The following is a 23,742-nucleotide window of genomic DNA, read 5'->3' as shown; positions in this document are numbered from 1 at the left end:
TTTTGAACTGTAGTGTATATTGTTAGAAAAGATTTCTATTTTAAATAAATGCTCTTCTTTTTAAAGGTGTCATATGATGTTGCTAAAAATAAAATTATTTTGTGTATTTGGTGTAATTAAATGTGTTTATGTGGTTAAAGGTTAAAAAAACACAATATTTTCCACATACTGTACATTATTGTTTCTCCTCTATGCCCCGTCTTTCTGAAATGCATCGTTTTTTATAAAGCTCATCCGTCTGAATAGCGAAGTTTGCTCTGATTGGCCAGCTATCCAGTGCTTTATGATTGGCCAAATGCCTCAAGCTTGTGACGGAAATGTTACGCCCCTTGTCATACTGTGATGCGTGTCCCGGTCAGAACACTGGCGAGGCAAAACAATAAAACCCATTACAAATGAGCCATTTGTTGCATCTAGTGGGGACATAATTTATGGATTATAATGACATATACTGTCTTTTTACAAGTTGCGTTGCAATGCGCTGTGTAAACATAAAAACATGTCTGAATTTGTGATCGGAGAAACGACAAAGCGCTACTCTACACCAGCCGTTCTCCATTCCAATCCTCACACCCCCCAGCTCTGCATATTTTGCACATGTCTTTGTTAACACACCTGATTCAGATAATCAGCTCGTTAGAAGTGAGCTCTGTGCATGAACTGTGTTCCCACTGACATGGTCCCTAGACCGTGTTCATTGCTCCCTACTCCCTGAGCAGGGGAAATCTGTTGAAGTTCACTTCACTTCGGAACATTCATTCACAGATTTGCGCTGCGCAACGTCTTCACACATGGACAAGTGTGACATTATATACCTCTGTAAATAAATACAATTTAAATTCACGTCTCACACACTTCAATGCACTTTGAATGGAACATATACCTTCGATTCGAACTGGAATTATGGCGGAATATCATGTGATGTCCACTTCGCAGGGCACTTACATTTGAATAGAACAAACGTCAGAAGCGATAAGAGCAACATACAAAATATGCAGAACAGGTTACCCGAGGACTGGAATTGAGAACCGCTGCACACTGCTCAAAACTGGCGTTTGAATCATCAGTGCCAAATCCTTTACAAATGTAAAACTGCCAACATTGCAGTCTTCTCTCCCAGGATCAGGAAACAGTCCTCCATAAAATGTGCTGCACACACCTGAATATTTGGGTTGAACTGTTCTGGAACAGTGTTGTAAATACAACTTAACCACTGATTTCTAGTTGTGTCCTCTTTTGGAAGGCCAAACAAAGTATTTTAGCTTTCACATCTTCACAACATGGTGCCTGCGGCAACAGCGACAATCAAAGTTATGCCTTCTTTCTTTACGTGCACAATTGGGCGGTGTTATGCAAATCTTCCCACATCGTGACGTAGACATGGGGGCGTGTTTAAACAAGGCGTTTTAGGAGGGCGTGGACAAGTCTTAACTTCTATAAAAAACATCTCTTTGGGTTTGAGACTTTAGTCTTTGCAACTTTAGGGATCTTATCTATGCACGAACAGCTTGTAACACTCCAAAGAAAAAGGAAAACTTGAAATCACATCATATGACCCCTTTAACTTTTTATTAATCAAAGAATCTTGAAAAAAGTATCACAGGTTCCAAAAAATATTAAGCAGCACAACAGTTTCCAGCACTGATAGAAAATCAGCATATTAGAATGATTTCTGAAGGATCATGTGACACTGCAGACTGGAGTAATGATGCTAAAAATTTAGCTTTGCATCACAGGAATAAATTAGGTTTTAATGTATATTAAAATAGAAAAACGTTATTTTACATAATATTATTTATCACAAAAATAGTAAGCAGGTCAACTGTTTTCAACTTTGATAATAAATGTTTCTTGAGCACCAAATCAGCATACAGTAGAGTGATTTCTGAAGGATTTTGTGAAGAAGACTGAATGGCTGCTGACAATTCAGCTTTGCTTTCACAGAAATAAATTACATTTATTTTAACTAAACATTTTTGATCAGTTGCTAGCCTGACAGTGGCTGGAGAACGCTCTGGAAACCATTTATTCTCAGTTCTGTTTTACATGTGACATCAAGAGCTTGATTCAGACACTCTCTCAAGATGTTTGGAGCTCAACCTGGATTGGTTACAGTGTTGTAGGTCTTTTTTCTTGTCCTCCTGTGTTAATTGAAAGCAGCTGTCCTCCACTGTCACGAGGATACAACTGCCATGCAGTTTTGCCAGAAGGAGGAACTGGGGCTGAGATGAGATGTGAGACTTAGTAGACAGATTTCTGAAGGATCTTTTGACAATGAAGACTGGAGTAATGGCTGCTGAAATTTCAGATTTTCAGGGATAAATTACAGTTTACAATATATTAAAACAAAAATGTTCATTTTAAGTTCTAATAATATTTCACAATATTACATTTTACTGTATTTTTGAGTAAATAAATACAGCTTTGATGAGCATAAGAGACTTCTTTCAAAAACAAACAAAAAAATCTTACCAACACCAAAATGGTAGTGTATGGTACAATGTGGTAACTTAGTTAACCAATTAAAAGTTTTTACTGCAACTTTTTTTTAATTTTTATTCACGTTTAATGTAAGTTACTGACTTCCAAGGCACTGGCAAAATAAGGTGTGTAAAACAATACCATGTAATTGCTGTCGTCCTCTTGGAGAACAAACAAGACGTTGTGAGTGTACAATGAAACTAATACTCCAGGTTATGATGGGCAAGCTTACGCTATTGTATAATTTATGACATCCTTCATGCTTTTGAATGTTATGGTTGCCAAAACAAAAAGTGCAGACACAGAGACAGGCCAACCTGAAACATTTCTGCAACGTTATTTTCCCACAGACAGTTGTATGATTTTTAAGTTGACGTGAACTCGCAGGATCATAAATCTATTCTGTTCTCACTGTTTTCCCTGCACAATCCTCTCTGTATTTACAGTAGCAAACACTTAGGTAACTAGCACTGACGAAGTAAAAAGATCATTAAGGAACACAGTTTTCAGGTGAGGTCACACAACCTGTCTGAGTCATTGTTCTGAAACAGTAGTGTGAAAGATTTTTGTGTGTGTGTGTGTGTGTGTGTGTGTGTGTGTGTGTGTGTGTGTGTGTGTGTGTGTGTGTGTGTGTGTGTGTGTGTGTGTGTGAACTGAGCCGGTGTTGTCCTCTCACATTCTCTGTCTCTGATAGACAGGACATAATCTGTGCCATGGTCAAAGCCCTCTATTAGTTTACTATTAATAGGGCCTTAACTATTTGTTCACAAGGCTGACAGTGGAAGGCTAAAAATCCCTGGGAAAGTAAATGCCTGTCACTCCCATTTCGGACAGCTGCTTTCATTAGACAGACTGTCAGCTGTTAGCTACTCCTAGACTTGACCATTACTAGAATATACTGTTTAATTTACAGTTTCAATTATTTCCATACTTTGAAGGGCTGCACTGAAAAACTGTTTTTATTTGCACACAAGCAGCTCATGATCCAGTGCTTTTAGTGTCTTAGCGTGGCTTGATTCATATGAAATGCTGCTCCACATGAACTCATCTCAGCATCTGCTCTGAGTTTGGTTCACATATAACGTGCATTTGAGAACATAACATGTTTCAATCATCTTTACAAAGATGTAATCACAAGCACTTATAAACCGGCTGTTGTTGTGGTTTAACGCCAAAATAAAAGCTTGATGGTTTAATATTTAAAAAGTAATAAATTAAGACAACCTCAACCACCACCAACAACAGCAAAAATAAAAATCAATTATTATTATTGTAGTCATATTGAAATTATATTCACAAAATTTTGGCCCAAATTCTGCAGCCCTACCAACAAGCACAGCAAACCTCCAGCTTTTTTATTGTTTTAAAAATGCTACTTAATTCACAATCAATTTTTTTTTAATTAGAAAAATATCAATAGGGTGTTTCCCCTTTAAATTTGTTGCTTTGAGCAGTTTAAATAGATATGGGTTTTGTTTCTAATGATCTATTGTCTTCTTTTACAGAGCGGAGAAAACAGAGGTCCTCAGTGATGACCTGTTACAGGTGACTGCTTTTTATTTCCATCTCTGTCTGCAGTGAAGCCATTCTGTTCTTTGGCTGTAATCCATTTTACATTAAATGAAATGGTGGGAAACTAGTGAGTCACCGGGTAGAGAAAGGTGAAGTCACTGATGTCAAACAAACACATTCCATTCAGTTTATTTTTGTCACAGAAGGAATGTTCTCTTCTGAATAAATGAGCGAAATGGATTGCGTCACGGCACTTTTGCTCTCCTTATATGAAACTGTCACTAGTGAAATTGTCAAAAAGTTTGGTTGCTATGGAAATTGTGCCAAATCGACCTCCTAGAAATGCAGGGACTTGACTCATACAGACTCATTATCTGAACTTCCATTAATATTGTGTCTGTGAGCGCTATTTGACAGCTTGTTTATTCCACTTGATTGGCTGCATCTAAAATGATCTCTGTGAGATGTTTGGACACATCAAGAGAGAATTATGCTGACATCCCCCCCCCCCCCCCCCCGGCACTCAGAGGGGCTTGGTTTTTATTCTGAGTTCTGTATGGTGCTCAGGGAGGATCCAGCGGTGTCCCATCACCCCATTCTGTCTGGACACCCGTTCCATGCACAGATGCATTCAGGGGGACACTTTTGACAATCTTGAGCGTCTGGATAGTGGCATTCTCCCAATTTGAATTGCATCCAGTTTCCCCTAATCGCATGTCCGGACAGGATGTTCCTGCTGCTTTCATTTTGCCAATGACTATTCAGTATTATAGTGGTGTTTCCACATTTTCTGAACATAGTATAATATGTTCCGTTACATAAAAACCATAGCTCATTGTTTCTGCATGTTTAGTCTGTCGTTGGCTCGCCCGGTTTTTAGTCTGTGATGGCAAAAGGCAAACACTTAAAGACCTCTCACACCAGATAATCAAAACAACTCCCCTCGAACAGGATCTCCCTCAGCAGAAAAAGCACCGACAATAACAGTTAGTGTTCCCCCTTGTTCCCATGCCAGGTTTTGAGCCTCTGTGCGTTCTCATGCCGGAGACACCTGAGCGGAATGTACGCTTGACCCAGCAGCACTGGGACGGCTGTGAGAGAATGTTATGATGTAAAAATGCGAGGAGGTGGTTATCCCGTCGCCCAGCCTGTGGAATTCCTGATCTAGGCTGTTTTTGAAACATGAGTCAGATTTTTTTGTTTCCCTCTCTCTCTAGCTCTCTCTCTCTCAGTTGGATTTCTTTTCTCCTCCTCAGTGTTTGTTCAGTCATACCGCTCTCACAGTTCTGAAGTGACATTTCTCTTCATGGTTGTTTTTAGGGCTGACATGTGTTCAAGCAGGCCTGCCCTGCTCACATCAAAAAGCTGACATGTCTGTCATGACACCAGTCTTAGACAGTGGCCTTCTGTTCTGACAAAACATACATGATGACACCCTCAATTTTTTTCTAAACAAATAGATGGTAAAATAAGAAGCCTATATAATAAATGAGCAACTAAAATTCAGTCAAATCAAAAATGAATACAACAGAACATTACACATAATTTCACATTTTGCCAGTTCCTCTGGATTTATATATTATTAATAAGATTTATCAGATTATAAATGTTGAAACCGTTCATATTCATCTGTACAGTCTGACTCAATATTTATTTTATTGTACCTTAGGGTTATATAATCTAATGTTTTAAAATGTCATTTTCATTTTTAATAAATTATAAACAACTGTGTTTGTCAAGTACAAATTCTAGATAAAGAACTACATTACCAATGAATCCAGAAAAAAATCCATCAATCAGAAAAGTATGATAAGCAAATCAGAACAAAATAACTTTGCAGTAACACCTCATCGAACTCCCATGAAGCATTGTAAATGTCATAATTGAGTTGTATGCATATATGTTTGTGTGAATTCATTTTTTGCAATATATTTAAAAGGATTATTTATTGTTTATACTTTCTATTGGTTTTTCTATGTATAACCAATGGCTATAACCCAGTTGTTTTATATTGTTATTTGTATTTATTACATCATTGGCAGTTGCAATATATATATATATATATATATATATATATATATATATATATATATATATATATATATATATATATATATATATATATATATATATATATAGAGATTTATATATAGATTTATATAGATTTCTATATAGATTTCTATATAGATTTAATGTTGTTAAAAACAACACATTTATTTCATATTTATTTCATTTCATTTTCCCCATAGAAATAAATAGGTTACTATTGTGAACTAAGTAGAAAAAGAGAGTCTGGTCTGCATCTGTATTTTCTATTTATGACATCCCAGTGCTGAGCTAATGCATCTAAATCTTAGCCATCCCAACAGGGCAGACGGGTCATACTTGACTTCTTTATGTAAAGTAACATATCTTTTTCATGCCTCCACTGGGAGTGGTGTGATAAATCATGTTTGACCTTACCCCACCCTCAAGACTGTGGAAAGTGTTCAGCAACACCTGTTAATTGACACAAATGCTCAGGCTGTGATGACCTATGTCTAGTTTAATCTGAAGGCTGAGACGGCATGCTGAATTTATGAAATCTGTTTCATGTCACAGAAGCTTCCCATGCATTAATGCATAACATGCTTTAGGCTCTCTTTTACAGGCTGTTTTCTTTCAACACAATGCATACGGGCTTTGCATTGAGTGGTAGCCACGGCTCAATAAGGATTGTGGGTTTTTATTGACGTTTTGTTTTATTCTGAACAGATTGAGCGCCGTATGGAGTTGGTGCGAGTCGTTTCGCATAACACGCACAAAAAAATGGTTGCGTGTTTGCAGGGGCAGATAGGCACTGATGCTGAGAAGAGACATGTAAGGGCATAACAGTGCTTATGACTGTGCAAAATGTCAGTCAACACCACATATTTTATCTGCTTGAATTTGCATGTAATGTTTCACAAAAACTCCCTGGTTTTGCATCACAGAAAAAGCTTCCACTAACAGCGCTGTCACAGGCCATGCAGGATGGCGGAAACCAGTTGGGGGAGGAGTCTCTGATTGGGTAATTGGATGACAGCAACATTTAAATAGATTTGAATCTATTTCCACTTAAATCTTGTTATTTATTGTTTAGATAAGTAATGGAATAGTTTATTGTATCATTTAAATGAGATGTTGGCGCAAAAATGCATTATGTATAAAAGTGCTTCAGTTGCGTATTTAAAAAATAGTGCTGTATATTTAGGTTTTTGTTGGTATGTTATTGTCAGTGCATTTCTCAAATTTATTTAAAAATTTTATTTTAAAGAAATTAATACTTTTATTCGGCTAGGATGCATTAAATTGATCAAAAGTGACAATAAATTACATTATGTAAACACATTTAAAATAAATGCTGTTCTTTTGAACTTTTGAATCAGTAAATTATGAAAAAAAAAATTATCACGGTTTCTACATACAAATATTAAGTAGCACAACTGTTTGCAACATTAATAATAATAATAACTAATGTTACTTGAGCACCAAATCAGCATATTAGAAAGGTGACATTACAATTATTAATTGTAACACTGATGACTGCTAAAAATTCAACTTTGTCATTACATAAATAAATTATATTTCAAAATGTATTAAAATAGAAAAGTTATTTTCAATTGTAATAATCTTTCAGTATTACTGTTTTACTGTATATTTGATTAAATGAATGCAGCCTTGATGAACATGAGAGACTACTTTCAAAAACATTAAAAAACTTACCTACCCAAAACTTTTAAATGGTAGTTTATATTTAATATCTTCTATGCAGGAAAATGATGGAGATGTGTGGAGATGCCGGGAACAGACTGGCCTCTGAACTAATGCAGCATGAGATGAACATTGAAAAGGAGATCTTAGACCCCCTCAATCAGCTAGCTGAGGTACAAACAAAACTCGCCTTCAGAGACTATGCATGCTCATTTCCCCAATTTAACATTTAGGTCACCTTTGCTGAATTTTAATATCAGCCAACTATTGGTCATCTGACTGTAATATGACAAACTATTGGTATTAATAATTAATAGTGATGCATATCTACTCTTATTCTTTTGTCAGGTGGACATTCCTAACATACTGAAACAGAGACGGCAGTTAGCCAAACTGGTGCTGGACTATGACTCTGCCCGAGCGAGGTGAGGTTTCTGCCATACATCTTGGCTTCTTTATATCATAACTCTAGTTTCACCTAGTTTATAACTGAAACGGTCTCTTCACAGGTGGTTGCAGGCGACCAAGTCCATAATCTCAGGAACAAATACACAAGCACTGACAGCCAAAGCAGACTCACTTAAAGAAGAAGTCGACGAAGCTATGAACAAAATGGAGCTGTGTAAGGTACTGATGAGCAACGTGCCTAAACATGCCTTACCCTTGTGAGTTGCTTAGTTATGGATTTTAAACCAATGTATGGTCACGGGGCGTAAGAACAATCACATCATACAGCTCATTGGCTTGGTTGATGAATAACAATTAGATGACATAAAATTTGCTTAGTTTTCTTAACTGATTTGAAAGAAAGGTAAGTTTGTGCTAGTCATAAGAGGATTACAGTTTAGCCAAGCATATTGAAACTCTCAACATATATTGTTTATGAAGGGTGTGAAGAGTTTGAGATTTCTAAAAAATAATGTAATGTACGTATGGAGTTAGTAAGATGTTTTTTTTTTTAAAGAAATTACTTTTCAGCCAGGCTGTGCTAAATTAATCATCAGTGACAGTAAACAAATTTGTAATGTTACAAAATATTTGTATTTCTAATAAATGGTATTATTATTGTTTTTTTTTTCTGTTCATCATCTTAAAAAAGTTTCCAGAAAAAGTCAAGTCACCTTTATTTGTATAGCGCTTTATATAATACTGGTTGTGTCAGCAACTTTACAGTGTTAAACAGGAAAATAGTTTGTCAATAATGCAAGAAGATAATAACAGTCATTTTTCCAGCTAAAGTCAGTTCATTGATGATTCAGTGATGTCATGATCCAGTTCTACTCTCTTCCAATAGTATCTATACAATCAGTCAAGCGTCCCCAACTAAGCAAGCCAAAGGTGACAGTGGCAAGGAACGCATCTAGTTTAGATGGTCTCCGCTGACATTCTGGGCTGTAGAGGTCACCTCTAGGTGCTGTTCTACCATCTGATCTGGATACAGACTGAATCCGTATGGCTATGGTGACCTTGGAACAAGAATAAAAGAGACTAATATTAGCGTAGATGGCATTCTTCTTACGATGTAGCGAGTTCATCGGATGTTATGGGAAGAGTTCCCGTTTCCGGTTGACCTAATTAATGAAGCCTAACAATCATTTAATGGATTTAAATTATAGAAATGTGATAGTGTATTATGTGTATGCCAAGTTAAAGAGATGGGTCTTTAATCTAGATTAAACTGACAGAGTGTGTCTGCCTCCTGAACACCGCTAGGTAGATAATTCCATAGTTTGGGCACTAAACAGGAAAAGAATCTGCCTCCCGCAGTTGATTTTGATATTCTAGGTATTATCAAATGGCCAGAGTTTTGAGATTGCAGTGGATGTGAAGGACAATAATCCGATAAGAGCTCGCTCAAGTATTGAGGAGCTAAACTATTCAGGGCTTTGTAAGTAATTAGCAAGATTTTTAAAATGTATTCGTTGTTCAATAGGGAGCTAGTGCAGTGTTGACACAACCGGGCTAATATGGTCATACTTCCTGGTTCTAGTAAGAACTCTAGCTGCTGCATTTTGGACCAGCTAGAGTTTGTTTATTAAGTGCGCAGAGCAACCACCCAATAAAACATTACAATAATCATGACCTTGAGGTCATGAATGCATGAATTAATGTTTCTGCATTTGACACTGAGTGCATAGGTCTAATTTAGATATATTTTTAAGATGGAAAAATGCAGTTTTACAAATGCTAGAAACATGGTTTTCAAAGGAAAGATTGCTGTCAAATAGCACACCTAGGTTCCTAATTGATGACAAGGAATTAACAGAGCAGCCATCACTTGTTATTGTTATTACATGCAGAGGTTTTTGGTCTAATAATTAAAACCTCAGTTTTTTCAGAATTTAGTAGTAGGAAATTACTAGACATCCAGTTTTTTTATATCAATTATGCATTCCGTTAGTTTTGCAAATTTGTAGGTTTCATTGGGCTTTTATGTAGTATGTGGATTATTTTATTCAGCATAACAGTGAAAGCTAACACCAACGGTCCTAATACTGAGCCTTGTGGCACTCCATACTGTACTTGTGAACAACATGATATCTCGTAATTTACTTCTATGAATTGATGACAATTCATGACAAAGCAATTCTACTAATGCCAATGTAACTTTGTAGTCTACTCAAAAGTATGTTGTGGTTGAATGTGTCAAACGCAGCACTAAGATCCAGTAGCACTGATATTGAAATGCAACCACGATCGGATGATAAGAGCAGGTCATTTGTAACTCTAATGAGAGCAGTCTCTGTACTATGATACGTTCTAAATCCTGACTGGAAATCCTCATAGATACCATTTCTCTCTAAGAAGGAACATAGCTGAGAGGAATACTGCCTTTTCTAGTATTTTTGACAGAAAAGGGAGATTTGAGATCGGTCTGTAATTAACTAATTATCTAGGATCAAGTTGTTTTTTTTTTTTTTTTTTTTAATGTGAGGCTTAATAACAGCCAATTTGGAGGTTTTAGGGACATATCCTAAAGACATTGATGACTTAATTATATTCAGAAGAGGATCTATGACTTCTGGAAGCACCTCTTTTAGTAACTTAGATGGAATAGGGTCTAATATACAGTACATGTTGTAGGTTTTGATGATTTGACAAGTTTATACAATTCTTCCTGTCCTATAGCAGAGAATGAGTGAAATTCCTTGGGGATCTAAAGTGCACTATCTGATGCGATACTGTGCTGACGGCTGCATGGTTATAATTTTATCTTTAATACTATCGACCTTGAAAGTAAAGACGTTCATAAATTATTTTTCTTTTTTTTTTTAAGTGTATTGAATAGTTGTCTGGTCTAGTTTTTAGAGCTTTTCTATAAGTAGAAGTACTTTCCCGCCATGCAATTCAAAATACTTCTAGTTTTGTTTTCTTCCAACTGCATTCAATTTTCTGGGCTGCTCTCTTTAGTGCGCGAGTGTGCCCATTATACCACGGTGTCGGACTGTTTTCCTTAATCTTCTTTAAGCGTAAAGGAGCAACAGCTAGAAAAGAGAAGGTCAAAAGTTTCTTTTACACCATCAAGTTTTCTTGAACTATTGGATATGCTGATAAATCGGGAAGATTGTTTACAAAGCAGTCTTTAAAAAATATTAAGCTGTGATGATAATAAGAAATGTTTTTGAGTATTAAATCAGCAAATTAGAAAGGATGTGAAACTAAAGACTTCGCTGTCAAAGGGAATAAACCATATTATAAAATATTAAAAAAGAAAATAATTATTTTTAAGTTATTTTAATCTCAAAAATGTATGTTTTTATCTCAAATAAGACTAGACATCAGTCTGCTTAATTCAAAGTTCATCTCTGGTTCATCTCTGTGGCAGAACCATTGAGCTGTGGTTATAACTGCAAAAATCTGATGTGTAATCTGTGTCGTAATAATAGATAATTTTTTCTTTCTGACTGAATAGTAATTTTTGGTAAATGGAGACATGAAATAAGGTTTCGAACCTGCGTTACCCCACATGAGCAATTAAGGCTCAGTTTGTGTGTTCCTGTTCGGCATGGGTTTAATTGTCGGTGAACACATTACTGATAAAAATGTGTAGCAAAGAGTATAAGTCAATTTGGATAAAAGCATCTGCCAAATGCATAATGTAATGTATCAAGAGCATGTGGCTAACCGCTGTGCTTGTTTCCTGTAATATCCAGTTTCTCTATCTGCACATTCAGAGTCAAACCAATAGTTTCAGTCGTGTTTTTTTATTTTTATTTTTTTTTTTTCAGGATCAACTTTCAGCAGACATGTACAATTTCTTCTCAAAGGAGGCAGACTATGCCCGCTACTATGTAACGGTAAGAAGTATTTTGTTTGTTATCCATTTATTCAATAACTTAATTCTGCTGTGCGTCCCTCCTTCCTCAATGTCTGCTCTGTTCTCAGTTATTAGAGGCACAAGCAGATTATCACCGAAAATCTCTCACCTTGCTTGAGAGCGTCCTGCCAACCATTCAAGCTCAACAAGGTGACGGCACAATTTCTTATTGCTGTGTATCTGAAATAACTACCAGTGAAACCTAATTTTCCTCTAGTGACTAATAGACATCTCTAAAATGACATATTTTCATGTATGACTAGTTGACTAATTGGTCTTAAAGGGATAGTTCACTTAAAACAGAAAGTTGTGTCATCAGGTATTCACCATCATGTCGCTCCTGACCTGTATAACTTTATTTCCTCTGTGGAACATAAAATAAATTATTTTGAAGAACGGTTCATCTGTGTTTGTCCAACATCGGCCCCAGTGATTTTTATTGTGTGAAAAGAAAAAAAAAAGAACACAGAAAAATGTATTATTGTTCTGCAGACAAAAAGTCATAGAGGTTTAGAAGAACATGAGGGGGAGTAAATGATGACACAACTTTCATTTTTGGGTCAACTATGCCTTTAAGGAAGCCTAATATAATTATGGTGATGGTTTCAGATAAAGATGTTCATCTGAATTTTTTTTTTTTTTTTTTTTACACAATTTGAAGTTTTTTCTGAGACTAGTTAAATCACTGCTGTTAAAAATATGCAAACCAAGTAGCAACAGTAGCTGGTTGTTGGATGAGCCATTGTGGACCATTATGACCCTCCTTGGTGTCTACAAACGAAACGAACATGAAATTAATTTACCCTGATAGTGTGTTCCAGTGATTTTCTGCGTAGTCCTCAGAGGCTGTTAATTGTTTTCATTCTCATTTGTGCCTGGAAATCTGGCGCTTGAGTGCTATAAATTGTTGTTGTGATGTTTTCCTGTGAGACAGACTTGGTGTCCCAGCATGTGGCCCATGACTAATATTTCTCACATCTCACCCACCTGGTTCTTCTGCCTTTTTCAGAAACAGTAAGAAAGAAAAAAATATGGAAAAGACAGCTTGAAGGGGACTAGACAGCAGGATGTAGTGTTTATAGTAGTTTGTCTTGATGAATCACAGATGAATGCTCCTTTTGTTAGAGTGTGATGCTTTCAATTAATGCTGCAAGTGAACATTTTTTAAAACAAAGGTATTTCTACTTTCCCGATAGATTCATGGACTGAGAAGCCAGCGTTTGGAACGGTTCTGGACGAGCACCTGAAGCGCAGTGGAAGAGAGATCGCACTGCCTATAGAGGCCTGCGTTATGATGCTGCTGGAGACTGGAATGAAAGAGGAGGTACGGTGGGACCACTTACGTGTTTAAACAATACATCAATCACACACATCAAATATTATATTGTTGATCTGCCACAGTAATCTATTCCAATCCGTTCAAGGCAGATCACAAATGGTTTCAGTTATTGAACCACAATACAAGTATTGTTCAAACTTTAACACTGTCCACATTGTTCCGACACATCTCTAAAAATGCTACTGCAGCTATCCAACAAAACAAAACCTTTAAAATGTTAGATGATGAATTTGGGTCTTGGCTTTTAACCTAAATATGCTTGTATCCGTCTTTAAATTTATCGTTCTCCAGGGTCTTTTCAGAATAGCTGCAGGAGCCTCTAAACTGAAGAAGCTGAAGGCAGCTCTGGATTGCTCAACCTCACAGCTGGAGGAGTTTTACTCCGACCCACATGCCGTTGCTGGTACGTTCTGTTTTGTTGTGTGTATCAGTAATATGTCATTCACACTTAATGAATGTTAATTTAAAACCGCACTCTCCTGATTTTAGGGGCATTAAAGTCTTATCTCAGAGAGCTGCCTGAACCTTTGATGACTTACCAGTTGTATGATGAGTGGATCCAGGCATCCAAGTAAGCCCTCTTAGTACTTTACATGAAGTTTTAAAAGAATCTTGTATTGTTTCTGTTGTTAATTACTGGGTTTTTACTTTGTCATGTCCCTGACCCAGACAAACGGTTACAAGCTTTGTGGGTTACCTGCAATCAGTTACCAAAAAACAACAAGGCAAACTTCAGGTAGGTTTTAACTACATCTTAATGTGATGTGCAATCAGTTTGTGCAAAGTTCTGGTACTCCATGTATGAAATGGCACAAATTGTATCCTAAAATGTGTATGCAGAGGTTTCAGACTTATTGTTTTATTGTAAATCATCTGCAGATTATTCATGTCCAGACACATGATCCTATCCCAGTTTAATCGTATTAGAAACTCGAGAAATAGAATATTTAAATGTAATTTGTGCTGATAAAATAAAGTAAAAAATAATAGTAAATAAAATTATAAAAAAGTTTAATCTTTGTTTTTTTTTCCAAAAAAACTTAACAAGTATGTTATTCATCCTCTAAATGTATTATTTTTACCACTTAGTTTTTTTTTTAATCTAATTTTAAGCATAAACCTCACCTAAATGCAATTTTTCTTATCAATTTAGTATAAAACTTTACAATAAGGTGTCATTTGTTAACATTAGTTAATGTATTAACTAACATTAACGCACATTTGTTACAGTATGTTAGTTAAAGTGGTCATATGATGTTGCTTGTAATAACACTATTTTGTGTATTTGTTGTAAAGCATTGTGTTTACGCAGTTTAAGGTTAAAAACACATTATTTTCCACATACTGTACATTATTGTTTTTCCTCTATGCCCTGCCTTTCTGAAATATTTCGATTTTTATGAAGCTCATTGTTCTGAAATGCACAGTGTGCTCTGATTGGCTAGCTATCCAGTGTGCTGTGATTGGCCGAATACCTCAAACATGTGGCGGAAATGTTATGGCCCTTACCAGGTTCAGGAAACTTTCCTCTGTAAAATGCACTGCACACACTTAAATATTTGGGTTGGACTGTTCTGGTACAGTGTTGTAAATAAAACTTAACCACTGATTTGTAGTTTTGTCCTCTTTTAGCAACGCAACACATCGTCTCCACGACATGGCGGCAGTGGCAGCAACAAAACTACAGCAAGAATAAAAATTCCATCTTCTTTCTTTGCGTATACATTTGGGCGGTGTTATGCAAATCTTCCCACACAGTGACATAGACATGTGGGGGCGTGTTTGAATGAGGCATTTTAGGAAGGCGTGGACGAGCGTTCATTTTTATAAAGAATAACTCTTTGGGTTTGAGACTTTAATCTTTGCGACTTTACAGATCTTCTGCATGGACGAACAGCTTTTAACACTCCAAAGACAAAGGAAAACATGAAATCGCATCATATGACCCTTTTAATGGAAATACAGTTATTCATTGTTTGTTCATGTTTAGTTCGTTAACTAATACAGGTAACTACTGTTAACTAATGAACCTTGTTGTAAAGTGTTACCATTTATTTTAAGGATGTTCAGAAAAAAAGATTAATTAATTTATTTCTGCAGTTTAAAAAAATAATTTTCTGACATCAGTAGATCACTGAAAGAACTTATTTATACATCAGGTTTGTACATCAGGACTGGGACTACATTAAAAAGCAGTTTCAGATGGTGATTAAAGATATTGTTACTAAATAGCTGTCTTCTGATTTAGACTTTTTCCCCCTCTGTTTTACAGATACCTAATTAAGTTCCTTGCTAAGCTTGCACAGGAAAGTGATGTTAACAAGATGACCCCCAGCAACATTGCCATTGTCCTTGGACCCAATCTAATGTGGGCCAAAACTGAGGGGTCAGAATATTTTGCAGTATCCAGCAAACAAGTTAAAATATTTAATTGTGCATTGTTTAAAGTTTCTCTTTACCTACAGGAGCCTAGCAGAAATGGCTGCTGCAACCTCTGTGCATGTGGTTACTATAATTGAACCCATCATTCAGCATGCAGATTGGTTTTTCCCTGAGGGTAGGGGCCATAAAGCTTTAAATATATAGTATTTACCAATGAAAAAAGTGTTGCTGTCAGTTTTAAGATTAACCTGTTTCTTGTTATTCCTTCAGATGTGGATTTTAATGTATCCGGCATGTTTTCAATGCCTGCACCCCTGCCAAACAACGTCAACCACCTGACCCCACCAGATTATGACTCAGGCACCATAGAAAGGAAGAGACCTGGCAGCATGGTGGGCCCAGATGGTGAATTGCCCCGGAGAGACAGGTAAAACTTTACACAAAATCGCAGTTGACAGTTTGATTTCTTTAATCAATCACACTAGTTATTTTCATCTTGCTTCACAAAGATCTGCAATCAAGTTGATTTAGAATGCACTCAATGCAGTTTAATTGATTATTTCACTTTAATTGAGCAATTAAAATAGCGGATCATATTACACTCACCATTAACCTCTCCTGTGTTGTCTGTTCTACTGATAAATCTCTTGCTTTTCCCTCTTGACCCTGCAATGTCTTTGGTCTAAATGGGATTTCTACCAATGCAGATTACCCTCTTGGTTTCTGTGGTGTCGCTCTCCTGGGAACTTATTAGCACTAGTGGTATCTCTGCTGTCTTCTCTTTCTGTAGCTCTGCTAATAAATTAATGGACCACAATCCTCGTAGAGGCAATACTGTACCTAGAAAGCAGCACGCTTCGCCTGCCTTCCAGCCCCCGCTGCCCCCTGTGGAGGCTGCAGGTAGTGCAGGGGGTCAGCCTATGGCTGAACTCCTGCTGCAGCAGCCTGCGCAGGTGGGCCTGGGCTTAGAGAGCTGTCAGCCCGGGCTGGTGCTGGGGATGGCCGCCCTGGCAGCAGCACAGCAGCTTCTAGCTCAGCATACTGAGGAGATCAGGTAAGACTCCTGCAACGTTCCGGGCCATTCCGGACCAGTGCAGTGCATGACTGAATCAGCCCTGCATGCACATGGAATAGCTGTGGACGGCCAAAACGGATCTCCCTTTTTTCCAGTGGTTTACATTGTTGTGATCTATAACAACCCAGAATTAAATAAGTTAGCAACAGATGGCAAATAGCAATGATTGATCAAATTATTCTGTGAGTAAAGGGGAGTTTAACAATATAGAGAGAGTAGTATTTGACTGTTCATGCTGCTGCTCCTGCTCCATCACAACAAAACAGCTTTTATTGGCTTAAATTGAAAGAGAAAATGTGTAAAATCAGCTTGTCAATGGGATAGTACCCTCAAAGGTGGACCTTTGTGTCTTTTCTTTTTCTAATATATTAGAAACTTAAAATTCATTTTTATCACACGTACATTTAAAGAATCTTTTATAGAATTATATGTACAGAATCCTGTTGAAAGTTGAATTTTATAAAAAAACAAAAAAACATATTGTATTTACTATATTGGCTCTTTAATCTTTATCTGCCATGTAATAGCAAGTGAAGCTAATATTGCAATGAATTTAAATGCAACCAAGTACCTTAAAGGTTCACATTAGTAATTAGACAACAATTTGACACCTTATGTAACCTTAAGGACCGTGGTTCTCGCTTCACAATACACATTGTTTCAAATCAGCTTTAGCAAAGGCAAGGTTTATTTATATAGCACATTTCATACACTGTGGTAATACAAAGTGCAGAAAAAATTATTTAACAAAAAAATAAAAAATATGCAGTGGAAGCAAGGAGTAAATTAGTTCCAATGCTTTACCAATTTAATCTTTACAGAAAATAATCATGTTAATGTTTGTAATATTTTAATATCTTCAGGGTTTATAGTTGCATTTAGCCGATAAGAGCTGGGCAATAATATAGGTTAACATTTTACAACGATACAAGCAATCAAATAGTTCAGATATAGTATATATTGCCCTACGCAAGTAAACTTTGTGTTTGCGGATATACTTATTTATTCAAATTTATATGAAGAGCTGGTCGATAATATAGTTATATTGTGCAACAAAAAAAACAGGCAGTTGAGATTTGCTATATAGTACATATCGCGCTTTACATGGGTATACTTACATGTATGCAGATAAAGTTGAATGTTTTATATATATATATATATATATGTATGTATATGTGGGGGAAGGATTTTTTTTTTTTTTAATATCCTTGTTTGGATAATGGAGATATTTGAAGTCAAAAAGGTTGAGAACCACTGTTTTAGGTGTAGATATGGTACATATGTCTACCTACTGCCCTGTTGACAAGCTTAATCTTAATTTTTTCTGAAACCATTTCAAACTTAATATTAAAATTTTCCATCACAAAAAGGCTTACGTTTGTATTTGTGGAATTTGCATGTTGTGGAATGTCAAATAAATATAATTTAATAAATATGACTGATTTATATTTTTTTTCTCCATTTGCTTAACAGTTCAAAGATCCGAGACCCTGCGTCCACTCCTCCAGCTCAGAGAAATGGCACTGGAGGATCAGGACAGCTGAGTTTGGGGACCCCTGTGGCTGGATCTACAGGACCCAGTCCTCACATGGCACAGAGAGGTCAGTAGACTAACCTCAGAAGTTTACACCAGGGATGCCCAGTCCTGTTCTTGGAGGTCCTGCAAAGTTCAACGCCAACCTTGATCAAACAAAACTGAACCAGCTAATTACGATCTTCAGGAGCACTTGATAATTTCAGACAGGTGTGTTGGATCAAGGTTGGACCTGGACTCAGCACCCATCTTACTCCGACGCGAGTTGACATGTTCTAATTCTGACGTATTCCAAGTGCTCGCGATACTTCTGACACAACGGACAAATGGATTTTCAGCATCCAGTGTAAACGGCCTGAAGCCTTAGCACGATAACAGTCACGTCTGGTGTAGACAGGGTGTTATATGATGAGAACAGCTCAGAACATCAGAAAGAGCTCGTTTAAAATTCTCTTTTTATTTATAGGTTCAAAGAAGCCGGCCCCAGCTCCTCCTAAACCAGCCAACCCTCCACCAGGCCAAGCAGCCAATCAGTCAGTACAGCAAGCCTCTTCAGGCACCCCTCAGTCCCTCAGCCCCTCCCCTAGACCGCTTTCTAGTTACTCTCCGACCAATCTGAGCCCCACACAACCACAGGCTCAAACCAACACGACCCCTCGTCGCCACCCAAGCAACCAGCCCCCAATTCAGGCACCCAACCATCCGCCCCCACAGCCTCCCACACAGGCCACGCCCCCTCCCCAACCCAGTGCTCCAGCTGACCCTGGAGAAGACCCCTCCCCTCCCAGCACTCCCACTCCACCGAGCACCCCTCCGCCCACAGCAGTGTTTCACGACAGCCCCAGCCCCACCACTCCCCCAGTGTTCCAGTCAGGATCGCTTCCTCGCCCGAGGCCTGTGCCTAAACCACGTAACAGACCTACTGTTCCCCCTCCGCCCCAGCCTCCAGCCACAGGAAGCGACAGCAATGGAATTTGCAGTGCTGCCTTCAAAACAATGGGTGAAGCTCTTTTATTTCTGTCACTCTAAGCATCTGTTTTTTTCTGTGAGTTACATAAGGTTTCAGGGCACATGAAGACTGTGTCTGAAAGCTGAATAGAATATCGATTTAGGAAGGCAACAAGCTACATATGAAATAAAAAAAGTGGATTCAATTGTAAAACCAATATTTTTTTAATAGTTTAATACATGGCTTTAGTTTATAAAGACATGATTTCACTACTAAATACTACACCGAGATGAACTGTCACTGAGGTCAGGACGTATTTATTTATAAAAAGTTTAATAACAATATAAGTTAATGCTTAACTCGCTAACATTTTAGAATTGTATTTAACAGCTAACAACCTTGCTCTGAAAACTGTGGCTGTCCCAGTGTCATGAGAGCATTTTGGTACATGTCAGTAGAGATTGACTGATAAATTAATCGATTTTTACAATATTTACCCTTTTTTACTTAATTTTTTTTCTATTTTTTTTTTTTATTGTGTAGTTATTGGTCTACAATGTCAACCAATAAGTGCTACATGACTGGTTTTACCCAAAACGAATACACTGCTATAACTTATTTAACATCGGTTATGTTAATAATATTACATAATTCCACCATTTATGTTTGAGTGAGATATGTTGCAGATATACTTGATGTGCAGCATAGCAGTGGAAGCAGGGATGCAAACTTGTCATTGTTTGACAAAAAATTCCAGTTTGAATGTTATAAAGACTGTATGAATATTAGTATTGTAATTTTATTGTTATTCTGTAAAATAAAATTTGCATTGTTGTTATTATTATTAAATACAATTTTATTTTACAGCACAGTAGTATTATTACTATAGTAATAGTTATTTATTGGTTTAATTGTTATAATTTTATAATAAAATATTATATTTATTTTTTTATTATTAATTATTGTATAGTCATTGAATAGGTTCTACTTTTAAAAAATTATCTGTTAAAAGAAAACTATATAGTATGTTTTCCCTTATATCCTCATTTTATCCTCATAAAGCTGATCCATGAATTTTCAAATTTACTGTTTTACAAGAAAGGCAGAAAAACAGTAAAGCACTTTATTTTGTTTATTTTTTTATACAGATGCCCAGTTACAGTCAATAAATACTGTATGTGCTTAACAAATTGATTAGACCACCTGTCATAATAAAAACAAATATTTTAGGAATCTAGGAATTATGGTCTGACTTCCTAATCTTGTGTTTTCAGATGCGGGGATGACATTTAAACCACTGGGTCGAGCTCTTGTTCCTGATATCACCGTTGAGAAGCCTGTTACCCAACTCAAGGACACAGACCTCGACACAGAGAGCACCGTCCTGTAAAAATGGCCTTGACCCCAAACACCTTTTCCCTTGACCAAAGGTTTGCTAAAGGGCTGCTCTTCTCACCATTACCAAAGTGTTTATCATCTTTGCTGTACTTCTCGAATACCCCATGCTTAAGACGATCAACAATCCCAGTGTGACCAGGGAAATGATGTTGGACGTTTATTTAAACATGCCTTTTCGTGATGGCAGCAAAAAAAAGAAGGCCTGTATTGCATGAGGAACTGAGTTGAGAAACAAGAAACTAATTTGTTTGTTATGAGGTACTTGGAGGTGAGTCTTAAGTGGCCTTAGCTAAACAAAGCAATTACTCAATTTAAAAGATGAAAGACACTTAAAAAAAAGAAAAGAAAGAAAAACTGTGGCTTTATGTAAAGCTTGTGACTGCAGGTCTCCAGTCATCTAATACAGTACAAATACAGTACATTCCTTTTTTTTTTCATTTGCAAGCCTTACGTTTCCAGTTTGGAAACTAGTTACATGCAATTCTTTGGTCAAATGATTAGTTTTCTGCCTTTCACAGCTAATAATTTCAGAATTTTTGGGCATTAATATGACTGGACCTCAGCTTATGTGTAAAAGTAATCCTGATTTGTTCATATGTGAAAGAGGTCATTTATTATTGGACATTTGATTGCGAAAATTAGAAGTAAAGTGTTCAGTTTTTGTTATGGAAAAGGTCAAAATATGTGCTTTAGTGATATTCTGGTATGGGAAATTTATGTTATGGCTTTGTTTGTATGTTTACCAGGCCTTGACAGTGATAGCTTTGTATTTCCCTCCTTTTACCCCTGATATGGTACCATAGTGGGGAAAAATGAGCCACTTGGATGTTAGCCTTACTGTATGATAGCTAAGAGGAGACATAATTGCTTACATTTTCCCCTCTTTGTCTTGTATTCTATAAACTCTTGATCATAGCCTTAAAATACACACGCGATTTATTAAAGGTTTAGTTCTCCCCAAAATGAAAATTATGTCATTAATTACTCACCCTCATGTCATTCGTTCATCTTAGGAACACAAATTAAGATATTTTTTATGAAATCTGAGAGCTATCTGACCCTCCATAGACAGCAACACAACTGAAATGTTCCCAGGTCCAGAATTGTAGTAAATACATGGGTAAAACCGTAAAATAGGCATCAGTGGCTCAACTTCAGTTTTGCGATTCTATGTGGATACTTTTTTTTTTTTTGTGCAAAGAAAACAAAAATCACATAATTTACTCAACCATTCTTCTCCCCCAAATTACGTCTTCCAACATTTTGGAGAAACCATTTTTCCACCATTTTTACCCAAGAACGTATTGGACATAGTCAGCATTGTTTACGTTCAGGGGAAAGGCGCGCATGAACGTAATTTGCGTAATAAGCGTTGTTTACGCTAGGGCTGGGCGATATATCGCATGCGATTGTCACGCGCATTTCGTCAGTAAAGCCCTGATTACCGCTAAATCGGCATCACCTGCTTTCAAATGGAGCGGCATTTAATATACAGAGCCGTAGATCACTGACAAGCTACACAATATCGCATTCATTATCGCAGATGAATCGCCTTCGATAATGAACACGATATTGCGTAGCTTGTCAGTGAACTACAGCTCTGTCTATTAAATGCCGCTCCATTTGAAAGCAGGTGATGGTGATTTAGCGGTAATCAGGGAACCGGCTTTACTGACAAAATGTGCGTGACAATCACATGTGATATATCGCCCAGCCCTAGTTTACTCTTAGGGGAAAGCTTGCGTATACATTGTAATACTTTCTAAAATGGCGGACGACGTAACTCGGAGGAGAAGAATGGTTGAGTAAATTGCTATTTTTGTTTTCTTTGCGCAAAAAAAGTATTCTTGTAGCATCACAAAACTGAAGTTGAGCCAGTAATGTCACATGGACTGTTTTACTCATGTATTTACTACATTTCTGGACCTGGGAACATTTCAGTTGTGTTACTGTCCATGGAGGGTCAGATAGCTCTCCGATTTCATCAAATATATCTTCATTTGTGTTCCGAAGGTAAATGAAGGTCTTACGGGTTTGGAACAACATGAGGGTGAGTAATTAATGACATAATTTTCATTTTGGGGTGAACTAACCCTTTAATGATCAACACTATCAGACATTATCTAGTGTGAACCGCTTGCTGAACAGTTACATGGTGACACTGCTTCATGCTCTTTTTCAAAAACATTTGGAACCTGATTCTGATTGATGTGGGAGAGAAAAATGTAAGGGATCGTGCTCACTGTTAGCTTTTCTTTATACATTTTCCTTGCCTTTACCATGCTGCCTTACCTAAGTACACTTACAAGAGCTATTTTACCAAGGTCTGGAGAGTAAACTGACTTCACGCTTATGAAACGAAAAGTTGATGGTGCTTTTGAAGTTCAGAGGATTCATGTCAGAAGACTACATCTTTATTGAATTTGGAAAAAGACAAAAAATGCTTTGTATTACTGCTTCAAAGTGAAATAAAACAAAAGTGAAACAAGAACAGTTCCAACAGTTCATTGTGTAGTTGTTGACTTCTCAGATTTAGTTTAGATATGTATATTTATTTATTCATTAATTTATTTATAAATGCAAATTTATTCACCAGTAGTTTTCGGATTTATAGGGAGCACAAAAAACTGTGACCACCTACACTATAAATGCCTCTAATTAGAGTCCATTAATGGTTTTATAAAGACTTGAATGGATATGTAGGGAGAAGATGACAATGAGCTGAAAATAACTATTTTTATTTTATATGTAAAGAAAGGAACCATCTGATAAATAAGTGGCACAGCTTTGGGGAATCAACTGGGACACTAGTCAATTATTATAAGCTTTAAAAACATATGACTACAGAATAATCACAATCGACCAACCAGAATCGAGTTTTACAGATACTGTATTACTATTTATTCATGCATTAATTTTGGTCAGTTTGGATTTTCTCCTCTTTCTGATCTTTCATCACCTCGGTATAAAGGACTGATATAAAACAGATCTCATTCTAAAATGTAATTTTTTATGAAGAGAG

At 36.7% G+C, this 23,742-nt stretch overlaps 1 protein-coding gene across 2 annotated transcripts in view; it reads left to right on the top strand.

Annotated features, from left to right (window-relative positions):
• LOC109062018 (rho GTPase-activating protein 17-like) overlaps positions 1 to 21,633 on the top strand; it is a 28,317-nt gene extending 6,684 nt beyond the window's left edge. Inside the window, exons 2-20 of one of the 2 annotated variants that reach the window (XM_042767476.1) lie at positions 3,987 to 4,026; positions 6,748 to 6,852; positions 6,966 to 7,042; positions 7,787 to 7,898; positions 8,074 to 8,150; positions 8,235 to 8,352; positions 11,955 to 12,023; positions 12,112 to 12,193; positions 13,240 to 13,367; positions 13,674 to 13,785; positions 13,872 to 13,952; positions 14,037 to 14,118; positions 15,655 to 15,768; positions 15,848 to 15,939; positions 16,035 to 16,191; positions 16,555 to 16,818; positions 18,313 to 18,440; positions 18,840 to 19,373; positions 20,597 to 21,633. In XM_042767476.1, coding sequence (XP_042623410.1) covers positions 3,987 to 4,026; positions 6,748 to 6,852; positions 6,966 to 7,042; positions 7,787 to 7,898; positions 8,074 to 8,150; positions 8,235 to 8,352; positions 11,955 to 12,023; positions 12,112 to 12,193; positions 13,240 to 13,367; positions 13,674 to 13,785; positions 13,872 to 13,952; positions 14,037 to 14,118; positions 15,655 to 15,768; positions 15,848 to 15,939; positions 16,035 to 16,191; positions 16,555 to 16,818; positions 18,313 to 18,440; positions 18,840 to 19,373; positions 20,597 to 20,712 — 2,488 coding nt within the window. In that variant the 3' untranslated portion in view covers positions 20,713 to 21,633. The remainder of the gene's footprint in view (positions 1 to 3,986; positions 4,027 to 6,747; positions 6,853 to 6,965; positions 7,043 to 7,786; positions 7,899 to 8,073; positions 8,151 to 8,234; positions 8,353 to 11,954; positions 12,024 to 12,111; positions 12,194 to 13,239; positions 13,368 to 13,673; positions 13,786 to 13,871; positions 13,953 to 14,036; positions 14,119 to 15,654; positions 15,769 to 15,847; positions 15,940 to 16,034; positions 16,192 to 16,554; positions 16,819 to 18,312; positions 18,441 to 18,839; positions 19,374 to 20,596) is intronic. The other variant, XM_042767477.1, reaches the window with a different exon arrangement.
• The last annotated feature ends 2,109 nt before the right edge of the window (positions 21,634 to 23,742 follow it).

The sequence above is a fragment of the Cyprinus carpio genome, chromosome A12, assembly GCF_018340385.1.
Source record: "Cyprinus carpio isolate SPL01 chromosome A12, ASM1834038v1, whole genome shotgun sequence".
NCBI lineage: Eukaryota > Metazoa > Chordata > Actinopteri > Cypriniformes > Cyprinidae > Cyprinus > Cyprinus carpio.
Note: the sequence above shows the minus strand (reverse complement) of the source record. Positions and strands in the feature narration are given on the sequence as shown.